The 20,244-nt window shown below is 39.8% G+C and overlaps 2 protein-coding genes across 2 annotated transcripts in view; one reads left to right on the forward strand and one right to left on the reverse strand.

Moving 5' to 3' along the window:
- Window positions 1-10,645: 10,645 nt before the first annotated feature.
- On the forward strand, window positions 10,646-11,774 carry LOC104959990 (urotensin-2-like). Its single transcript, XM_010787915.1, has 4 exons — window positions 10,646-10,748; window positions 11,138-11,254; window positions 11,533-11,573; window positions 11,661-11,774. The coding sequence occupies exons 1-4, from the start codon at window positions 10,646-10,648 to the stop codon at window positions 11,772-11,774; spliced, it is 375 nt and encodes a 124-aa protein (XP_010786217.1).
- Window positions 11,775-15,472: 3,698 nt separating this feature from the next.
- The window catches only part of camta1a (calmodulin binding transcription activator 1a), a 151,462-nt gene continuing 146,690 nt past the window's right edge, over window positions 15,473-20,244 (reverse strand). The window contains exons 19-21 of the mRNA XM_010787918.1: window positions 19,860-19,934; window positions 19,426-19,456; window positions 15,473-17,336 (exon numbers count right to left, since the gene is read on the reverse strand). Of these exons, the coding sequence (XP_010786220.1) occupies window positions 17,304-17,336; window positions 19,426-19,456; window positions 19,860-19,934 (139 nt within the window). The 3' untranslated portion in view covers window positions 15,473-17,303. The remainder of the gene's footprint in view (window positions 17,337-19,425; window positions 19,457-19,859; window positions 19,935-20,244) is intronic.

The raw sequence follows: 20,244 nt of genomic DNA on the forward strand, positions 1-20,244 counted from the left end.
GCAGGAGGTGAGGACTCAGTGCCGCAGTGTGAGATGTGTTACAGTGTGTTACAGTGTGAGATGTGTTACAGTGTGAGATGTGTTACAGTGTGAGATGTGTTACAGTGTGAGATGTGTTACATGTTACAGTGTGAGATGTGTTACAGTGTGAGATGTGTTACAGTGTGTTACAGTGTGAGATGTGTTACAGTGTGAGATGTGTTGCAGTGTGAGATGTGTTACAGTGTGAGATGTGTTACAGTGTGAGATGTGTTGCAGTGTGAGATGTGTTACAGTGTGTTACAGTGTGAGATGTGTTACAGTGTGAGATGTGTTACAGTGTGTTACAGTGTGAGATGTGTTACAGTGTGAGATGTGTTACAGTGTGAGATGTGTTACATGTTACAGTGTGAGATGTGTTACAGTGTGAGATGTGTTACATGTTACAGTGTGAGATGTGTTACAGTGTGAGATGTGTTGCAGTGTGAGATGTGTTACAGTGTGAGATGTGTTACAGTGTGAGATGTGTTACAGTGTGTTACAGTGTGAGATGTGTTACAGTGTGAGATGTGTTACAGTGTGTTACGAGTGTGTAGAGTGTGTTACTAGTGTGCAGATGTGTTACAGTGTTAGATGTGTTACAGTGTGAGATGTGTTGCAGTGTGAGATGTGTTACATGTTACAGTGTGATATGTGTTACAGTGTGAGATGTGTTACAGTGTTACAGTGTGAGATGTGTTACAGTGTGAGATGTGTTACAGTGTGAGATGTGTTGCAGTGTGAGATGTGTTACAGTGTGAGATGTGTTGCAGTGTGTTACAGTGTGTTACAGTGTGAGATGTGTTACAGTGTGAGATGTGTTGCAGTGTGAGATGTGTTGCAGTGTGAGATGTGTTGCAGTGTGAGATGTGTTACAGTGTGAGATGTGTTGCAGTGTGTTGCAGTGTGAGATGTGTTACAGTGTGAGATGTGTTACAGTGTGAGATGTTTTACAGTGTGTTACAGTGTGAGATGTGTTACAGTGTGAGATGTGTTAGTGTGAGATGTGTTACAGTGTGTTACAGTGTGAGATGTGTTACAGTGTGAGATGTGTTACAGTGTGAGATGTGTTGCAGTGTGAGATGTGTTACATGTTACAGTGTGAGATGTGTTACAGTGTGAGATGTGTTACAGTGTGAGATGTGTTACAGTGTGAGATGTGTTACATGTGTTACAGTGTGAGATGTGTTACAGTGTGAGATGTGTTACAGTGTGTTACAGTGGAGATGTGTTACAGTGTGTTACAGTGTGAGATGTGTTACAGTGTGAGATGTGTTACAGTGTGAGATGTGTTACAGTGTACAGAGGACAGAAACACTTCAGTGTGATACAAAGTGTTTCTAAACATGAATGAAGTGGGGATAGAAGTGTTAATAAAGTAAGCATTTCTCTCAGCTTGAGGGATTAGTAAAACATACAAAATGTCAACAATCTTCAACGGCCCTGTTTTCTCCATTCAAAACAACAGTTGGAATCAAAAGAGACAATATGTTGGAGCTTTTGGTTCAGCACTTTGTCTAAAAAGAAACGATAGGATGTGAGTATTGTGCGTCCTCCTGGTTGTTTATTTGACAGACAAAAGGCCGGAGGAGTGTTTCTCCTAACTTTAGAAAATAACAATTATCTACCACTCTGGCATCAATTCCCTGTTGAATATAAGAGGCTCTCATAAAATCACCATCATAACAGGGTCCCAGCGTTTCAGAGCGACAACCAGGAAGCCACAATTATACTGTCCGGTTTAGTAGAGGCCGAGCTGTGTGTGTCTGTGTGTGTGTGTGTGTGTGTGTGTGTTTGTGTGCGCGCGCAACATTTATTTAAAAAAAAAAAGGTGTGGTTGAATATATCTTTAGGCGGAACATGCATGTTTTTGTTTACTAATGTGCTCACTACGACTAACAAATGAAGATGCAACGTTTAGGTACTTCTACCTTCAGCCATTTGATACTGGGAAGGTAGTTTAGATGGAACTTTCAGTAAAGTTACATTTGAAAGGTTGTTGTAAATCCCAAGGCTTTAGCTAAGAGCTCTGTACACCAACTCTGTCTGGTTCTTTATATTGAGCAAACTGAGCCCTCCCTATCCACTGATCCCTCAGTCTGCTGGCCACCTGCTGCGGGATATGGTAATAAAATATATCGGTTTCGTGTCGTTAACGCTCTCCAGCCTTTGTTTGGTTTTGTCAGAATGCTGACAAAAGACTTAAAAAACAATTCTACATAGAAAAAGACCCAAAACCTTTGTAGTCTAACAAAGGGATATTCAGCAAGAGAGACAGTTAACTGCTCTGGTTAGACATGACTGCGTTTTAGGTCTCCAGTACTACAGTAGTGAATACCCACAGCTATGAGCCACTCTCTGGTCTGTACATTGGTTTTAATAGCTTCAGCATCTGAATACTGTTATTCTCATCTAAAAGGCATGCCAAGTGTTTACAGGAGTCCTTAATAAGCCTCTGTGTGCCGGGGCCCAAGAGAGTTTCGAGTCTGTCAAACAAACTCAGAAGTTACTGAAGAGAAAATAAACACACACAGTCAGCAGCAGCGTGGCCCAGCTGTGCTCTCCACTTCCTCCATCTCGGCCGGCACACAGCCCACTGTGACCGAACAAATTCACTTTGCCGTCTCTCAGGTTCTCATCAGGGAGCCTAGAAGGGCCGTCTACTTCTACAATGGTGCTTTCAGACGCCCAGACAGTGTTTAAGAGGAGATTCGTTAACTGCAGAGGGAAAAGCCTCCAGCTTGTCTCAGAGGCAGGGCCAATTAAAAACGTTCGGTTCTGCGTATTAAACACCCCCGCCCCCCGCCTCCCCGAGCCTATAAGAGCAGCTCCTGTGGAGACAATGGCCACGTTTACAGCCATGCACTTAATCCTTACGATACTGATGAGTTGATACACATAAATGCCATATGTTCTTAAATAACCTCTTAAATATCTTCGCACAGCCATGGAAAACCTGGATCATTTATAGAATAAGCATAACGTAACGATACAAATTCAGACACTCTGTCCCAAGTAGGGCTGCTCGATTATGGCAAAAATCATAATCTCGATTATTTTGGTCAATAATTGATATCACGATTAATAAAAACGATTATCCATTTACTTTGAAAACATCCATTTATTAAAAATGTGAACAGTATGTTTTTAACAGTTGATTACCCTGAACTTTAAGCATAATTCAACTGAAAAATCAATACAAATAAAAATTTTTTTTTTTTAAATCGTTTTATTTCGATTATGTTGTTTTCATAATCGTTGCAAGCCAAAATCGTAATTGCGATTAAAATATGATTAATTAAGCAGCCCTAGTCCCAAGGAAAACATTGTAATACAATTGTTTCACTCATTTTATTTCACAGAAGGTTGTTAAATGTGCCTAAAAAAAAGTAAATCCAAGAAGGACGTTTGAGTTGCAAATATTATCCATTATCTGGAATACTGTGATTGTAAACCTTGTTTTCCCTTTGAGCACTTTTCAACGAAAGACCCTCAATGCACACTTTGTTTGCTTAAGGCTAGCATTTGTTTGTATCCAATGGTAAGGAGACGTACAAATCTAAAACAGAAATGTATGAACAGAAGGGATGCTCCAAGATTTATTGTCAGAGTGACATGGGGCCCACAGTATATGGCACAGCTGGGACCATCTGTGGCTAATTCAAAACATACGAAACATCAAGCGTTTAACCAATCCCAGACTTCAGGACTGCTTGTGTTTGCCGCCTTGCTGTTTTTGTACTCTAAAAGACAACCAGTTTTTACTCGAATACTGTTCTAAAATGTACGGAGTCCTCTTGTCTTTTATTGCTGTACCTTACCTGAACTACTAGAGCTTCATGTAACAATGCAATGTCTAATTTCAACATTTATAAAACTGCTTCCGAGTTGGTATTACACGTCAAACTGAGGATATCGCCTCTTTGTCCAGTTCTGTAAATAGGGAAGTAAAGAAGAAGTGAAAACATTCTTGTGGTAAGATATACTCAAACTTCACTAAATCCTTAATATGGAAGAAAAACACACTGTTCCTGCTGAGAATAAGTGTCTGGTTATATTTCAGTCTACAGGGGCCCAACAGTCAAAGTTCATAGAAATAACCCAGACAGACTAAGCCATGAGAGGGGTCTGTTTACAACATGGAGGACCACATCAGCTCCACTCCCAGTTAACCCACACCAAGACAGACACGCATTACCACTTACACCTGTTGTGGAGCTTAAGAGACTATCCGATAAATGGATCTCCAACTTCGCTTATGTGAAAGAAAAAGGGATTAAGTCCAAGGCTTGGTTTTAATCCGAAAGGACAAATTGATGCTCCAAAACACGAGTTTACTCTTAAATCCAAAGCGAAACGAAAAACAATGGAGGAAAATTATAGTCTTGTCTGTGTAAGCCTGCAAGTGTGTGTGTGTGTGTGTGTGTGTGTGTGTGTGTGTCTGCATTGTGGGTTAACTTGTTTTTCCAAACTCCTAAAACTCACATTACCCTTCTAGGCGGGGCCAAAGAGACAGTGTTACTAAAACTGCTGAACAGGTTTTGATGGACAGGGTGTGCACATGGAGACACTTGCTCAGTGAGAGCCGACGGCCGGGTGTGTTTTCAAAAATACAGAGACTCAACGTGTGTAAGCTTCTCGATAAGGGCACTGAAAGGATCTGTGTCAATTGCTAGTGAATCAAAGGTCCAGCAGATAACAGAAATTGGCTGTGGCATCTGAACACCAGAGGCTGAGATCCAATGAGGGATAAGAATGTCTAGGAAACAGCGCAAAGTAAGAAAACAAGTAGATAAGGATTTAAAATATTAGCAGCCATTCACTGCAGCGCTCAGTATGTTCCCAAACACTGTGACTGTGGGAGAAGAGGATATTATGAAGCAGGAAACCACGACCTCTGTAACCTCAAAACAACACAAATCTGAATGAATTCCCATGCCTCTTGTTCAATACAAGTATTACATTAATGGTGGTCGTAAAATAGAAAAATATGTTGCTACTTTTACCTTTTTGCTGATATTACTGAATCTCATAGCTTTAAGCATGTCTCATTCTAGGACCCCCGCCAATTTCAGAGAAGCATATTAAATAAACGTATGCACATTATCTCAGGGATCCAGCTTGAGGGAGGCAGGCGATCAGACACTGACAGAGATATTTCTCTTTCATCTTCGCAGCCACTTGGATAGCAGCAGTGGCAAATGCCTGCCAAACAAAGCAACCGGCGAAAGGAGAAAATGACAAGAGTTCTATTTTCAGCCAAAATCCTTCACCAACCACCCACATGCTCCCTCTCTCTCCTCCTCACTGGCATATTCTGTTTCCTGATTTCTGCTTTTTGCACAAAATGTCACCATAAAGTGTCTGTCCATCTCACAGCTCTCTATGCTGTGTTAAAAAACAAGGTGGACTGGGTAATAAATCTCATGAACTTGACACAGTTTTCATGGAGAACAAAAGGAAGTGCGGGGTTATGGGACTCTGGGTCAGTTGCTGAGAGTGAAATTAGGAAAAGGGGGGGGAGGTGGGGGAATTCCTCTGGGAGCTGCATTCCCTCTGCACATCAGGCTATATCAGGAGCAGCCAGAGGAGGGACAAAACAGGAACTGATAAGGGGGGCAGTGAAAACAAAGAGAGTTGACTTGGCTGAGACTCTCGGAAGAGGAGGAAAGTGAAGGAGAAGTGGGCTAAGGGGAACTACGGCTCTTAGGGAAATTGAAGTATAAACACCCACAATGTTAAGTAAACAACCCCCGGTGCCACAGAGAGGGACAGCAGCACAGTTTATCATATCTGTCTGGTGAAAGTGGATGATGAGCGGAAAATAAATACACCGCGCAGACAGCTGATTTACATGCTGCTATTGTCTCAACGAGCACTTTATTGCTGCCATTACCACCTTTGTTTGTGCACTGGCCCCTGCTCAATAAAGCATAAGAATGCAAAGCTGCACAGTGTGGCCTTTGTGTATGGAAACAAGAGCGCAGTGCTGAATTATCTCCCTTGATAAAAGACATGCAGACCTATTTCTATTCCATTCATTAGTGTGGACACGCCAAAGACCGTCTACACCCAGGCCAGCGCTTAGACATTCCACCTGCCACTGTTTTCATACTTACACGCAAACAGATACAACTCATTTAGTTCATTAGAGCTGTAAGCATTAGTATGGCAATGACAGATTATGTTGTTGTTGTTGTGAATATTTGTGTTGTCATTATGGCATATTCTCCTATGTTCATCACTACTTTATGACTCATATGTGCCACAATGTTCATCCAATAGTGTTGTGGCTTTAACTAAAGCGCAGCCAGATTTACTTGAAAGTCCAGACCAATCCTATTAAGAGCAATTATGATTTAATTGACATGATAAAGTATTCCCAATTAGCTCTGAAGCTTTCTATAAAGTTAGACTACACTTAAGTTAGTGATAGCACTTTTTCCCTAAGAAATATCATATCCGAAAAAGCTACCTCATTCCTCCTTTCTCTTATCTGAAGCCGGAACACTCTGCGATGAGATCCATCTCTGTACAGACATATTTCTAAACCTGTATCTGCTGCATATAGACAAAACATATGGCAAGCGACTTCCTATCTGAGGTAGACTATTGAAGCCACAGAAATCAAACACAGACACAAAAGAACAGAAGCAAAGCTGCCATTTGGTGCCAAGGCCAGTTACTCACAAAGCAACAAAACGGAGACAAATGGCACGTTCTCATCTCATTCTCTCTAAAGCCGGCTGCAGACTGTTGAACAAGTCTGTCCTTAGTGTTGAAGTGTCCATGAATCAAATACTTAAACCCCTCGTGGCTTAGTGTCTGCAGTTTAGTAGCTGACCCTGAGCCATGACCTCCATGAGGGGCTGAACAAATACAACTTTTCTCCAGGAGAGACCATTAACCATGGTACATTCTGCACACACACTTTTTCCATATGTAAAGTCTCTAAAGTTGCGAGAGATGGGTCAGTCAGTTACCTTCTTGGACACGAGGAAGGTTAGACTGATCAATTTCCAGCTCTGCCATCATTGTCCCTGTTGTGTCACAGCCTCATGGTGATACCGAAGACCCTGACAACAGAAAGGAGATTTTATAAGGCTAAATAGAATGGGACCTAATGGCAAATAGAGAAGACACATCCAAGCTACACAGAGAAACATTTGGTCACACAATTAACATGTAACAGATTACTGGTTTATCTCAAAAGTGTTAATGCAATAAAGTCTACCTATCACCAAAGGCAGAATAAGCACTCATATACTCAAGTACAGAGTCTAGGAATACTCTGTTACAAGTACAAGTCCTGCATTGCAAATGTGACTCAACAAGTACAAAAGTAGAAGCATCAAAATATACTTAAAGTACCAAAAGTAAAAGTACTCATGCATATTGGCCCATTTTCAACACTACAGGGTAGCTTGTGCATTTACTCCAGGTGTAACTGCAGTCTTATAAATGTTAATTATATTTCCTATCATTCATACCAATCTGCAAAGTCACAAAAGGTATAAAACAAATGTAGTCAAAGTAAAATAATAACGTCTTAATTTAATACTTTTAATTATAATACTCAAGTAAAAGTGCTAGTATCTCAAAATTGTATTTAAGTACTGTACTTGAGTAAATGTATTAAGATACTTTAAGCCACTGCCAAACACTAACATCTGAACAAATTATAGTTCTTGCTGGCTGTTTACAATAACTTGAGCATGAAAGGTATCTGCATTGCAGTGGGAACATTGTTGTCTTGTCGAGATAAATAAATGAATAATAACCAAACAAACATTAAATGAGTTTATGTATCGAAGAGTCATTATTTATAACCTACCTGTTCCCAGCACGCTGCCCACACTACAGGCTCCAGTGTTCAGTGTGAGTGTGTGTGCAACAAGTACCAAACATGACAGCGGAGTGTCAACTTTGTCCGCTCCCTCTCTCCTCTCTGTGCCCACACAAATTATCCCAAAATGTCACGGACGTGTTTCTGACGCCTTTAGTTTTAGTGTGAAACCAAAATCGACGCTCGCTGTTCTTCAATGACACAAAGCCCCTTGTACTAGTTAAGGGAAGCCGGGCAGGACAAACTTAGCCCACTGTCTGTCGCTGCTTCTTCACAGCTCCTGTTTACTCGTTCAGAGGGGGCGGCTAACAGCTGCTGCCTTCATGTGCTCCATCAAACTCAGGATTATCTCATACGACTCACGATGTCTGACAATAAGAGTATACAATTAGCCTATTTTACAATAGTTTTTTTCGCTATATAAGGACGATTGGAACAAAGACTTGTTGGTTTACAAATATGTGTAAATCTGGTAATCGGCATAAAATATGTCAGGCCTAAGGTTTACACATATAGAATCGCACGGTACCATATTATCGCTGGTAGAGACGGTAGGATTCATCTCCAGGAAGTGACACACATCCCATATTATATTACAATTTGAATAGCATTGCCTACAGGTCCACCAGACGCACCCACGTACGTGCGTGCTTAGTGAGTTGCAATATTACAACAGTTATTGAAGGCAACACTTAAACCGAATGTTCCAATCACTCAAAGAATGTAGCATACATTTTCAAGTATGCTGAAGTATGCAGTTGTGCAGTAATTAACTAGCGGTAAATATGTATAGAAAAGGGGAAATTATTTTGGAATAAAAACTGCTTAGTACCTTTGAGTGACCATGTTGGCAACTTTAGAGTTTTAAAACATGTTGTAAGTGTGTAGCAAAAAAATTCTGTTGAGTTGTGTTTCAAGAAGACTTCATTTGAGAGAAATAACAGACAATCAACTTTTCCTCCAGTGTGCACCTGGGTAGCCCTGATTTATTCAGATAGGCAGGAAACCTTTTTGCTCTGATGTCAGAAAAATTATATCAAAAGTCTATTTTCTAGGGAGGATGACATGGTTTTAAAAATGGTCTTGTAAATGTCAATGACGATGAGGATTTACGGGCTTTTTAAGGTTTTGAAGGCTACAGGTTTTGTGATTCAATTTGCACTCTGTCAATCTGAGATTGTTTGAAGACTGCTAAAAGGAAGAAGGAAAACATTAGACAAGTGTCTAGAAAGATATTTTCTACCTCAGAAACCACACTGACTGGAGACTAATTTGCTGAAAATGTGTAAACGTGGTAAATGTAATGAGATTTTCTAGACGTAATATTGCCCTCTGCTGGTTGTTCATACGTCAGTCAGTAATCCAGAGGTTGAATAATGTCAACAACATGTCACACAAACCTGTTAGGGCACATAACTTGGAATACTACAGTTGTTTTGTGAGACATGTGGCTTTGCAATGATGGGCCTTTAGCAGATTAAGACTGAAGATCAAGAAAAAAATTGGTATTTTCAGAAGAAATCTCCAGCCATTTAGCGTGAATGTCAAATCAAGGGTTGATAAAATGAAAGTAAAAAGATACTGTAACATCTTAACCATGTCTATTGTGCCTATGAGGATATGTTTTCTGTATCTGTTCCCTGAGCCACATTATATTTCATGGATCTCAAAAGGAGCAGTATGTGTCCTTGTTTTTTACGAAACGCCTGTACCTTGAACCAAGATTTCTCATAAAAGTGTAAAGAGGACCCCATATATAGTAGGATTAACATTTATTTTAGAGTCTGGAATACGCCCGGATTGGCAGCAAGGCCTTGACTAATACAGAATATAAATCGTAATAACTTTTTATGATACAAAGCGTAGCAAAACCTAATGGAGTAGCTGGCCTTCTGGCTATAAAATTAAATGTCACTGTCGCTTCGTCGACCCTCATTATCATACAAGTGACTGAACATTGACGTCACACTTCTAATAAATAAACAATTTACATACAGAGGTGCAGCCTGTCCCCCAGTCTGCATTGAAAGGAAATGTTTTTTTTCTATGCTGGACTTAATACATTTGAGTTTTATTGCATGAGCATGACTACGAACAAGTGAAAGAACACATTTCCAATCAGAACAAGGCCTTTAAATAATGTGCATAAATCAATCTGTTCAGCGACCCATGGAAAATTCTCGGTGCTCTTAAACTGAAAATGTCAGATGTCTTATAGGTTAGAAAGCTTCAACTGTTTTAGCATTTACACTGATCCACTGTGCAAGCAATTATGTTATTTTATTGGGAAGTCTCACTGCAGCTCCAATTGTTTGTTTTTTCTGGGTCAGGAGCATTCAAATGGCCCAGGAGTTTAATAAGCTGGTAGCATAAAAGCATTATTAATTTAGTTGTCCAGTTTCTCCACCTGCTCCACCTGGATGTGGTTGTGAATGACATCTGAAACACCTGCTTCAATCCTATTTACAAAGTCAGTAAAACAGTCAATCAAGCTGTAGGGCTGGTAAAACATGGCTGTGCCCTTGAAGCCTGGGCCATGGCACTTGTCTTTTTATTGAGCCCATAATTCACCTGTGACTCCCTGTTGATTTATCGCAGTCAGAAGGGATGGGACTGTGGATATTGCTGATGGCTGTAGTGGCAAGAGTGTGTGTCCAGATGCAGGAAGGGGGACAGGCTAATGCTGGTAGTATATAACCCAGTTGGACCAACAGAGCAAGTACAAGTCTTTGTTTTCACCTGAGGCAACCGAGCATCTTCCAACATCAACGTCCTGTAGAGATGAAGTGTAACCTCCTGTCCTGGGCCTTCCTGCTCCTGGCCTCTAGCCCACTGCTGGCCCACCCCATCTCAGAATCTGCAGAGATGTCCTATCCGGGACCTGGTGAGTGGAAATGAATATCTCTATTTATCATGTATTTGCAAAATTGCATCAATGAAGTACGTCTATTATCATTTTTAGTCATACAACCTATGAGAGAATAATGTCAGGTTGGTCATGTCGTCAGGCATTGAAGTTATTACTTTAGAGTTGCAGTGTTGAGCGGGGATTGTTCTGCCAGAGTTCACACACATGGACCATTGATAGGAGACTTTTTATGCCATTAGAATAAATATTATGTTTTCTTTTTAATACTTAAAAAGTTATCTGTAAAATGATCATGAATTGCTGTCGAATATATCAACACCAATGTGAAAATCAATGTTAAATATTTCAAAAACGACAAAAAGAAAATGTCTTCCAACTTTATGTGGTTGTTCGGTTCTCTTCAGTGTCAGTGGAAGACGGAGTCGGTGCTCTGGATGATCTGTCTCTCTCCGAGCAGAACTTCCCTTCTCAGGATGGTCTCAGATATTCCACTCTGATATCTGGGGAGTTTAACAGAGATGGTAAGAAACACAAAGACACACACTGTTTCTTATATTAACATGCAGGTAATTGTTTTATCCAGGAAAAATCACCCACTTTCTTTTTGCAAAATCATTGTGCTACAACTTTGAATTCATCTCAGCTTTATCATATAGTTCTATGGTTGGATACCTAGCCAGGCGGTTGGAGGTCATCTACTCTGCCACTACCTCACAAACCTGACATGCACAGACACATGTCTAAAGCAACAACTATCTCAAACATCAGAATAACCTCATGTTTTTTCTTCTTCTCTGAGGCGTCAGAACAGGTCTGCTTCCCAGAGGGATTAAAAGAGAGGTGAGCTTTCTAAAAAACAGTCTTATCCCTGAAACAGCAAAGTAAATACAAATGTTTTCACTAAAACTACTTTATACCGTCTCTTAGGTCCTACTGGAGAAACAAAGTCTCCTAAATCCTTTCAGCCGTGTGCTGGGCATCCGGAAGCAGTTCAGGAAGAGAGGAGGGACCGCTGAGTGTTTCTGGAAGTACTGCGTCTAAAACCGTCAACAGGCATTCAAGCTAAACACAAGAGACAGGGCTTGCACTCAAACAAAACATCACAATCTAGCACTCACTTTATTAAATCCATCAAAATAAAAAAAACATCATGCATGCATTTGAACTGTATGAGCACATATGCATGCCCAGGTAATGTAAATACACATCCTCATAAGAGCTGTCAATATGTGAGAAAAATAACAATACCATAGGTATGATTGAGACATGTTGAGTGGGGTCTTTAAGATGTTTCATGGAGACTATGTTCATATTGTGTAAAACTATATTTGTGTACAAGTATTTATTAAAATACCCTTGTCTGATATATGACCAAATGTATTTTAAATGTGAAAGCTTTGGGTTGTACAGCACTGGATGTTAAATATAAATAAAAACTATATTATAAATACTGTCTAATCGTCTTTTCTTGATACAAAGTGTTGAAGAAAAGTCATTTGTAGAAGAACAAATGATTGCTTTCTTAAAGTGAAAGAAGAAACAAAAAGACGGAGCAAACTTGGTTCAGGAGTTTTCTTCATTTTTTCATTTTTTTATTATTTTACAGCAGAAAGAATATAAAGCATTCAGAAAACATCGTCCATATTTTAAGGGCAATTCAAAAACGTTTTGCATGGCTTCAGCAGCTGAAATCTCTTCTTTTTTTTTAAACATATCCATCGAGTCAGTGACGCTTGTACATGCACAATTACAAAAATAAAACTTACAAACAAGAGAAGGAGGAAGAAAAAGGAGGAAAACAAAACACATTAGGAGAACCGAGAGGAGATGAAACCTTGAAGGGTAGGGGTCGGGAGCAGAGAAAAATTGGGTCACATAACAGGGAAAGACAGAGAGAAAGACAGCTATAGAGGAGAGGAAAATAGATCTAACACTAGTTCACATGCAAAGTGTCGAGGACCCGTAACTTTCTATCAAAGCAGGGTCTTTTTTTCTTCTTCTCGGTTTGGAATTGATGAAAACGTGCAGATCGGTAAAGGGTGCCATATAATTGCTGTCCATAAACTACTGAATGCTTGTCTTGCAATACTGGCATTTGCATAAGAGAAAGTCGACTACATGTGTCCAATCATTTTAAACTTCACTAGGTCTATAGGTCTCCACAAAATAGTTCTTTATTGCTCTGTGTCCACAAGTGGAATATGTTGTAAAACCGTTTCTGTTCTGTTGTCCTGATGTGCCTACCTTTCTCTGGTTTGGGCGCTCGGGAAAAAGAAGAGGAGGAAAGGCAGATTCCCAGGTCAATTCACAGAACGTCTTGAAAATTGCTAATGTTAAATATGAAGAGTCAGCTAACCTGTCATCCCATTCATAAATGGCAGTAAAAACAAGATTTGCAGGTGAACTTTTCATATATCTCTTAATCTTAAATACCCTCTACACACTCTGTCATCTAGATAAATTAAAGGCCTAAAGAACTGGCCGAAATGTTTCAATGATTTGACAGACCTCTCTAGAAGAAAGCCAAATCATTTATCTTAATGAGCTATATATATATATATCGGGACTTTATTCAAGGGCTACTCCAGTGTCTGCAATGTTCATAGTTACTGAGAGGATATGGATTATTTGATATTCATTCATTTTAAAGACTTAAGTGTCTGCCTTTACAAGAAAGCACAACGTTTTTAATTTGTCTATTTCAGCTGCCTCTGCTGTGAATCATGTTTCCTGCTCTGCTTCCTCCTCCCCATTTTGCACCCTGAGTAAAATACAGAAGGGAGGTGAACCAGTCCCTCAGGCTGGAGAAGAGCGATGCCGCTCAGCGAACAAATGAAACAGACACCTTGACATGTCTGCATGTGTGCTGTGTCTTGTGCATGTGTCCGTGTGTACCGTGTGTCACTTAGTTAAAACTAGCTATACATACTGTCCAAATGGTCTCCAATCATGTCCATTTGTCCTATTTGAAGTTGGGAGAACACTGATCAAATCTAAAAGAATCAAAAAAGTAAAGAAAAGAGTCTAAAAAGTTAGAGCTTGGTGTAAAAACAATCCTGTCCTCATGCTTTGCTATGAAAACCTCAGTAGCTACTGAGTGTTGATCACTGGCTCATTTGTGAGTTTCCCTTCAGCCCTCCAGTCACATGCCCTCTGTCTTTCTGAGTTCTGTGACACGTCAAACCAACGGTCATCGTTTTACAGAACAGTAAGTCTTTTAACAAGTCTATCTGACTACAGATTCTAGGAAAATAAGCATGCTTTAGGTGCAGTTCGGTCACCCAGTTAACTATTTTACCCATGCAAGCATAATAAATCCCTTCTCTTTTTTGCCACGACATTGCATTGGCTATGCATTCTTACCACGGACCAGGAGGATGAATGCAAGGCAACAAACCCCAGTAGTGGCACTTCTAAGTATGATTTAACAAGCTGTCCCGTTAGAAAACAGAAAACAAGGCATACAAATGAAAATAAAGCGTAGCATGTTGACAAGCTGGAGTGCTGTGGGAGTATCATATTGTGGCTTTGGTGAGTGTAAGGTGATGGTGATGGTGTGTGTGTTCATGTAGAGGATACAGCACTTTCTGTGGGTGACCATGTTCTCACATTCTCTCAACTTCAGGTACATTGTATGCATTCTGACACTGGGTTTGTGTGATCAGGATATGAATAGGCACTTTCTACATTAACACTCGGGAAATAAAGTTGACATACCAGTGTGTGAAAAACAATAAAAACAACCAGTCAGTCAATGAAACAAATCCCTAATGATTATTAAACAAACATGACAATACTTCAATGAAAAAAATCAAGTTTTTCAGTGGCACTTGGCTGAATAATCAAATGTCATTACTTTGATACAGAATACACTTTCTGGTAGTTCTGGTAGGAATATATAATAGGCAGCAACCAACAGGCACCTCTAAACCAGCAGCTCATGTTTCTCTCAGATTGTTCCTACAGCCCAATCAAATATATACCTAATCCAATGTACAAGACACATCGTATGCCTCATAACTATAAATGGCACTGTTTTACACATTGGTTACTACAGTCATTTTGGCTCATTGACCCCGCATCGAGGCAGTGACAACTTTTAGTGCTGTCCTTTCAGATAGAATCGGTTTAGCACCTTTTACTGTCGGAACAGTTCGTTTTGTATTTTCAGCTGCTTGACAAAGAAACCCAGTCATGTATAGAATGCTAAACATGTTCATCAGGTAGACATCTTTGTGACATAGAATAGTAAGATCTGTTAAGAGCATGGCAGCCTGTATCAAGGTGTTTTTGTATTAAGACATATTGTAGTATATATATATCCGGTCATCAGTTTATTACAGGGATCAGCCAATAAGTAGTACATCAATGCTTGCTGCAGCAAAGTGTACATTTGAAGAGTTTAATTAAAGAAATAGGGATAACATGATTTTGATTTGTAGAAACACCATGGGCAAGGCTGCCATTCTTTCAGATCAGGCAAGATACCTCAGTAACACATTCCATTTTTAATGACAACAAAAATGTAACTCAAACTCTGCTATGGTGCACTCAGTGATGGTCAAATGCTTCAGTTATCAGTGTGAAAAGTGGAGACATGAGAGACTTCAATGCGTTCTGCTTGAATATGACTCCCTCTGCAAACTGTGTACCTTATTGTTCGAGTGATCCTCGACCACTTGTGATCTCATGGTCTTCAGTGCTAGTGTGTATTTCACTGTATGATTATCTGTTCTGCAAAAATTAACTTAATTCTCTTCTTAAGCTATATAGCATTCCCATACCTCGGCACCATTGGCAAAAGATTCTTGGTAGCCCAAAACAAAACAAAAGAAATGTAAACATAACCATACTTGTTTTAAGATCATTTTGCAGACTTCTCCTAACTCTAAATACATTTTTTTGTAGTTTTTTTATATTGCAATAATATCATGCTTTAGCAGAAATGTTCTTCTCAAGAACAATCAAAATAAAATAAAATACTCTAATAGTGAAATAGTTTAATTTTACAGAGCATAGCCACTACTGCTTTTGTTGTTTTTTCCCTTTTGACTCTGTTCATACTTTTCATGCACATAGCTCATTTTTATCCCAGGTATTTACACTATTTACAAACAATACAACCATACTTCTTAGGCATTCAAACAAAACTATACAAATATTCTGTTTTTGTCTCGTACCTGTTTTTGACCCATTTTTAATGAATAAAATAATATATTTCTAAAATACAATCCCCTTCGGGTAAATGTTTTTTCCTACGTACTTTCAGCCTTCTTTATATACAGAAATCGCTCAATTGTCAAAAATATGGATTTGTCAAACCCCTATTTTGGGACAAGCTTAGGGACCCCTCAAAGAATCTCTAAGACGTCAAGGCAATGTATGTGATCTTCCCCTCAACAGCCTTCGCAGGCTCTGAAGTTCATTTAAAAAGAACATTAATAACCTGCATGACCATAACCATTACAACACAAAATAGGCAAGTTCTTTTCTCTTGTTAGGTTTCAGAGGATCAATCAACAAATAAAAAGAAACAGGACAATACAGGGATAGCTTCAATACTGATATGATCGAAATCATGAGGGAGAAGATGGAAACAAAAGAGAACATCAGAGGTTAGGCTGAAAGACTAGACCATAATCACACAAGCAAAGACTTTTCTTGCCAAGAAGTCATGCATCTTTTCTTGGTAGGATTCAACAACATAGAGTCTGAGGATACAGATCACCAATACATTGGACATGATGGAACAAATACATTGGACAGTATGGAACAAATTCAAGTAATAAAGTGACAATATATACGATAAAGCATAGGGTTTCTTTAAGAAATGGCAAAAGAGAAATATTTTATCACCCATCTGCTTCGTAATGGTTAAACCCCGGACTACATTCATTTGTAGCTCCACCCGTGCGGGCAGACTGGTGGGGTAGAGCACAGTGGGACAGCAGGAGTTGTTGAGCTAAATTGAATATCATTTCATCTACAGCAGTGGAAAGAAGTGGGAGTGTGGGTGACCAATGTATTTGGTTAAAAAAAATCCTTCTTCAAATGAATTGATTGGTCACTTAAAAAATTATGAAACACAATAAGAGCCCAGAGTGTTTCTGCGTGGTCTCACTATCCTCTGAGATCCTCTGCAGCAGTCTTAATTTACGTCTCTTGAGGTCCTCGCGTTTGACAGACCTCCGCACGCATGTCCTGCTTCCTTCATCGTCCAAAACCTCTCCATATATTCGAAAAAGACAAAGCAATCCATGAAAAAGTGCAAAAAATGCCATGAAGCAAATGTTTTGCACCCCCCACCCCGACCCTTTTAGTTTATAATCCCGTAGAAGTTGCCACTCTCCGTCAAAAACCAAGTCAGTGGAAAGAATAGATATGTGAAAAAATGCTGTTGTACATATTAGAAGTTGAACCGGTAACACTGCAGTAGTAGTAATAATTGCAGTGCTTGCATTGATGTTTTTTTTTCCATTTTTCTTGTAAAATGTCTCGGGTACAAACAAAAACAGAAAAGAGGAGACAGGAGAGTGATGTCAAATGGTGAGGGGGCTCTTCTGAGGGGTCTCATGTTCCCTGGCCCTTTTCAATTCTTTCACCCTGGAACACAGAGAGAGACAAGCGTCCATGAATACAACATCCACGACTCGAGTGACAAGCAGCAACAGTATCACACTGTTCAGCCAGAACAATCAGAACTAAATCAAGTCAGCCCAGATCCTCAGGAACTGCGGCTGCTCTGTGAAAGAAAACGTTGGTCAGGGTTGAATTGAACTTGCACTTAGGAACGAACAAAAGAGGATAATTACAGCACAATTACACAATCATTACCATGTTAATCTAAAGAATTACATTCAGGATGAAATGCTTATGTGACGGAAGAAATACATTCATTCTTGTCATGAAATGCATTTAATTGCGAAGGGTCCTTTCTAACACAATATGGTAATGATATCATCATTATTTTAATTACAGTTATTATTCTAGTCATTGTTACAGGTTTTAAAGTGACACTTTTCAGCGACCTGGAACACTTTTATTCTCAAACTTCAGCATGAGGTACTGTTCAGTTATACAAAGAATATAATATAATGTGAACCTGTCTTTCAGTTTAAATCTATTTCGTCAGTATTGAAGAGCACATAATAATTAGTATTTAACATCTACGTCAATGACAATTTCACATAAAAACGACTAAGATAACTCAGATAATTGTCAAACAAACAGAGAGAGGCTGAGAAGAATTGCTCTGTTTTTAGGAGGGAAAAGCAAATCACAATTCAACTATTTATGAATGCATTGTCTGGCAGTTCACAAAAGAATAGCACCAGCAGTGTGTGTGGGTTCATAGAAGAGACTTGTGTCTCCAGTGTGTGTGCAAAAAGAGGTCAGCCTGTAGTTCACAGAGAACTCTTTACCCTAGCATTTGACTTTAACACATCAACTGCTGTCATGTAATGGATTTAGCCCAACACTTATTCTTAGCGGAAGATAACTTCTGCAACATTTATGTATTGAAGAGAGGCAGACTACTTAGATCCGGTGTGTATGTGTGAGTGAGTGTGTGAGCCACATCCTCTCAAACTGAGCAGGAGAACTCCCTGGAGGTATGAATCCATTACATCCCTGTGTTGTAGTCCCAAAGGGTGGAGGAACCTATTGTTTGTTTTTGTTCTGTGACCTATATGCTATCACAGCTTCCTAACCTATATCACAGAACAGCAGACACCCTTTGGAAGTGTAGAGGTGGTTACAATAACAATCTCCCCTGCTCTAAAAGCATGATGCCCTATTTTAGGACCGTGTACAGTATTTATGGTAAAGGGTAAAGACATGAAATATGCATGTAGCAAGGCGTAAAGGTTTGTGAAAAATGGAACTGTTCAAACGTACACATATCATTTTTGTTCTCCCATTCAGGTGTACCTTTTATTTTATATGAATGTATCGGTTCTGTTTTGATAAACCAGTGGACATTACACATTCAACAGTTCGACCAAGTTTTAGCAAAAGGAAATCGGAGGGGACACCCCCCTCTCAGTCTGTCGAGTGGCTAGAAACAGGACACACAGCCAGTCAGACAGACAGACAACCAGTTGAGAAACAGCAGGCCCATAGCATGCCTAAAGGTAGAAGAGCAAGGCTCATAGTTGTCACCACTCGTCATGCAGCAGAATAAAACATGACTGAAAAAAAGCTTCCCATTTTCTCAAACTGGCTATCTGCATAACCACACAAAGCTGAAATAAAAACACAAAACAATAAGAACAAAAAGTAATTCCCAAGGAGAGAAAGACAGAGATAAAGAGAGTCAGAGAAGTGCCTGTTAAGTGTTGCAGTGATATTGTCATTCATAAGCATTTTGTTAGTTTTTCGAGATCTGAAATCTGAGCTTGTCAGTCCACCTGTGGCTCCAGTCGGCAGCCTTCATGCAAGCAGGCATCAAGCAACAGTGATGGAGAAGGAGGAAAGGTGGGTGGAGGGATGGGAGGAAAAGAGCAAAAGAGAAAATGAGACTGAGGGAAGGAAGGAGAGAATGCGAAGGCCGAGACCTCAGGAGGAGATAATTGTGTTATTAAAGAGTGAGAGACAGAAAGGGAGATAAGAGGCGTACAGAATAACAGAAAGAGAAAGAGAGAGAAAGAGGAAGTGGAAGAGGCACGAACTGAGTTGCTGAGGCTGCACTCACCCGCTTGAACAGTCTATGGTCCATCAAGGGGCTTGGCATAAACAGCAAAACAATACCAGACAGCTATTAGCACACAGTAGGCACTGTGAGGGAGGGGGCGAGAACAGGTGGGGGCCAAATACAGTGAGGGGAGGGGTGGAGCTTAGGTGTTCAAGACATTTTCTAACCACCTAATTTGTCCGACACAAACTAAATCAAACACACACAACACAGTGTAAAGAGAAGAGTAAAGAGATGGACAAGATTATGGAACTAGTGGTAGTTTCTACTGTGTCTTACTGATTAGCTCAATGTGATTGTATTCTTTTAGACCATAAACCAAACCGTGCAGGAAATATGAATGTGCTGATTTATCTAGCCTATGGAAAGTTTTGTGTGTAAAATATGTAAATATTAGTAGGTTAGGATGTGTGAGAGTCAGTGTCGGGGTCTACCTGTGGCGGCAGCGACGTAGGAACCTCATGATCTTCCTGGCAGCCTGATCCTGCCTCTTTGTGAGCAGACTACCTCTGTGAAACACCAGAAGGAACATCACTTTGTTATTTTGACATAGAGGCAACTTTCATCTTTCAGTGAAAATGTGAAAAGATTTTGTGAACCTTGGTGCTTGTCAATAAACTACTTAAAGGTCACCTATTATGCAAAATCCGCTTTTCACGTCTTTTATACATAAACAAGCTTTATATGATGAACAAAGACCCCCTCTCTTTTTGTCCTGATCCATTTCTATAAAAACCTGTCTGAAAATGAGTTGATCAGATTTTGGCCACTTTATGGTGTCATAACGATGGCTTGTGTAACCATTAGCCAATCACCAAC

Source organism: Notothenia coriiceps, unplaced genomic scaffold (genome assembly GCF_000735185.1).
Source record: "Notothenia coriiceps isolate Sejong01 unplaced genomic scaffold, NC01 NC01_scaffold00031463, whole genome shotgun sequence".
Lineage (NCBI taxonomy): Eukaryota > Metazoa > Chordata > Actinopteri > Perciformes > Nototheniidae > Notothenia > Notothenia coriiceps.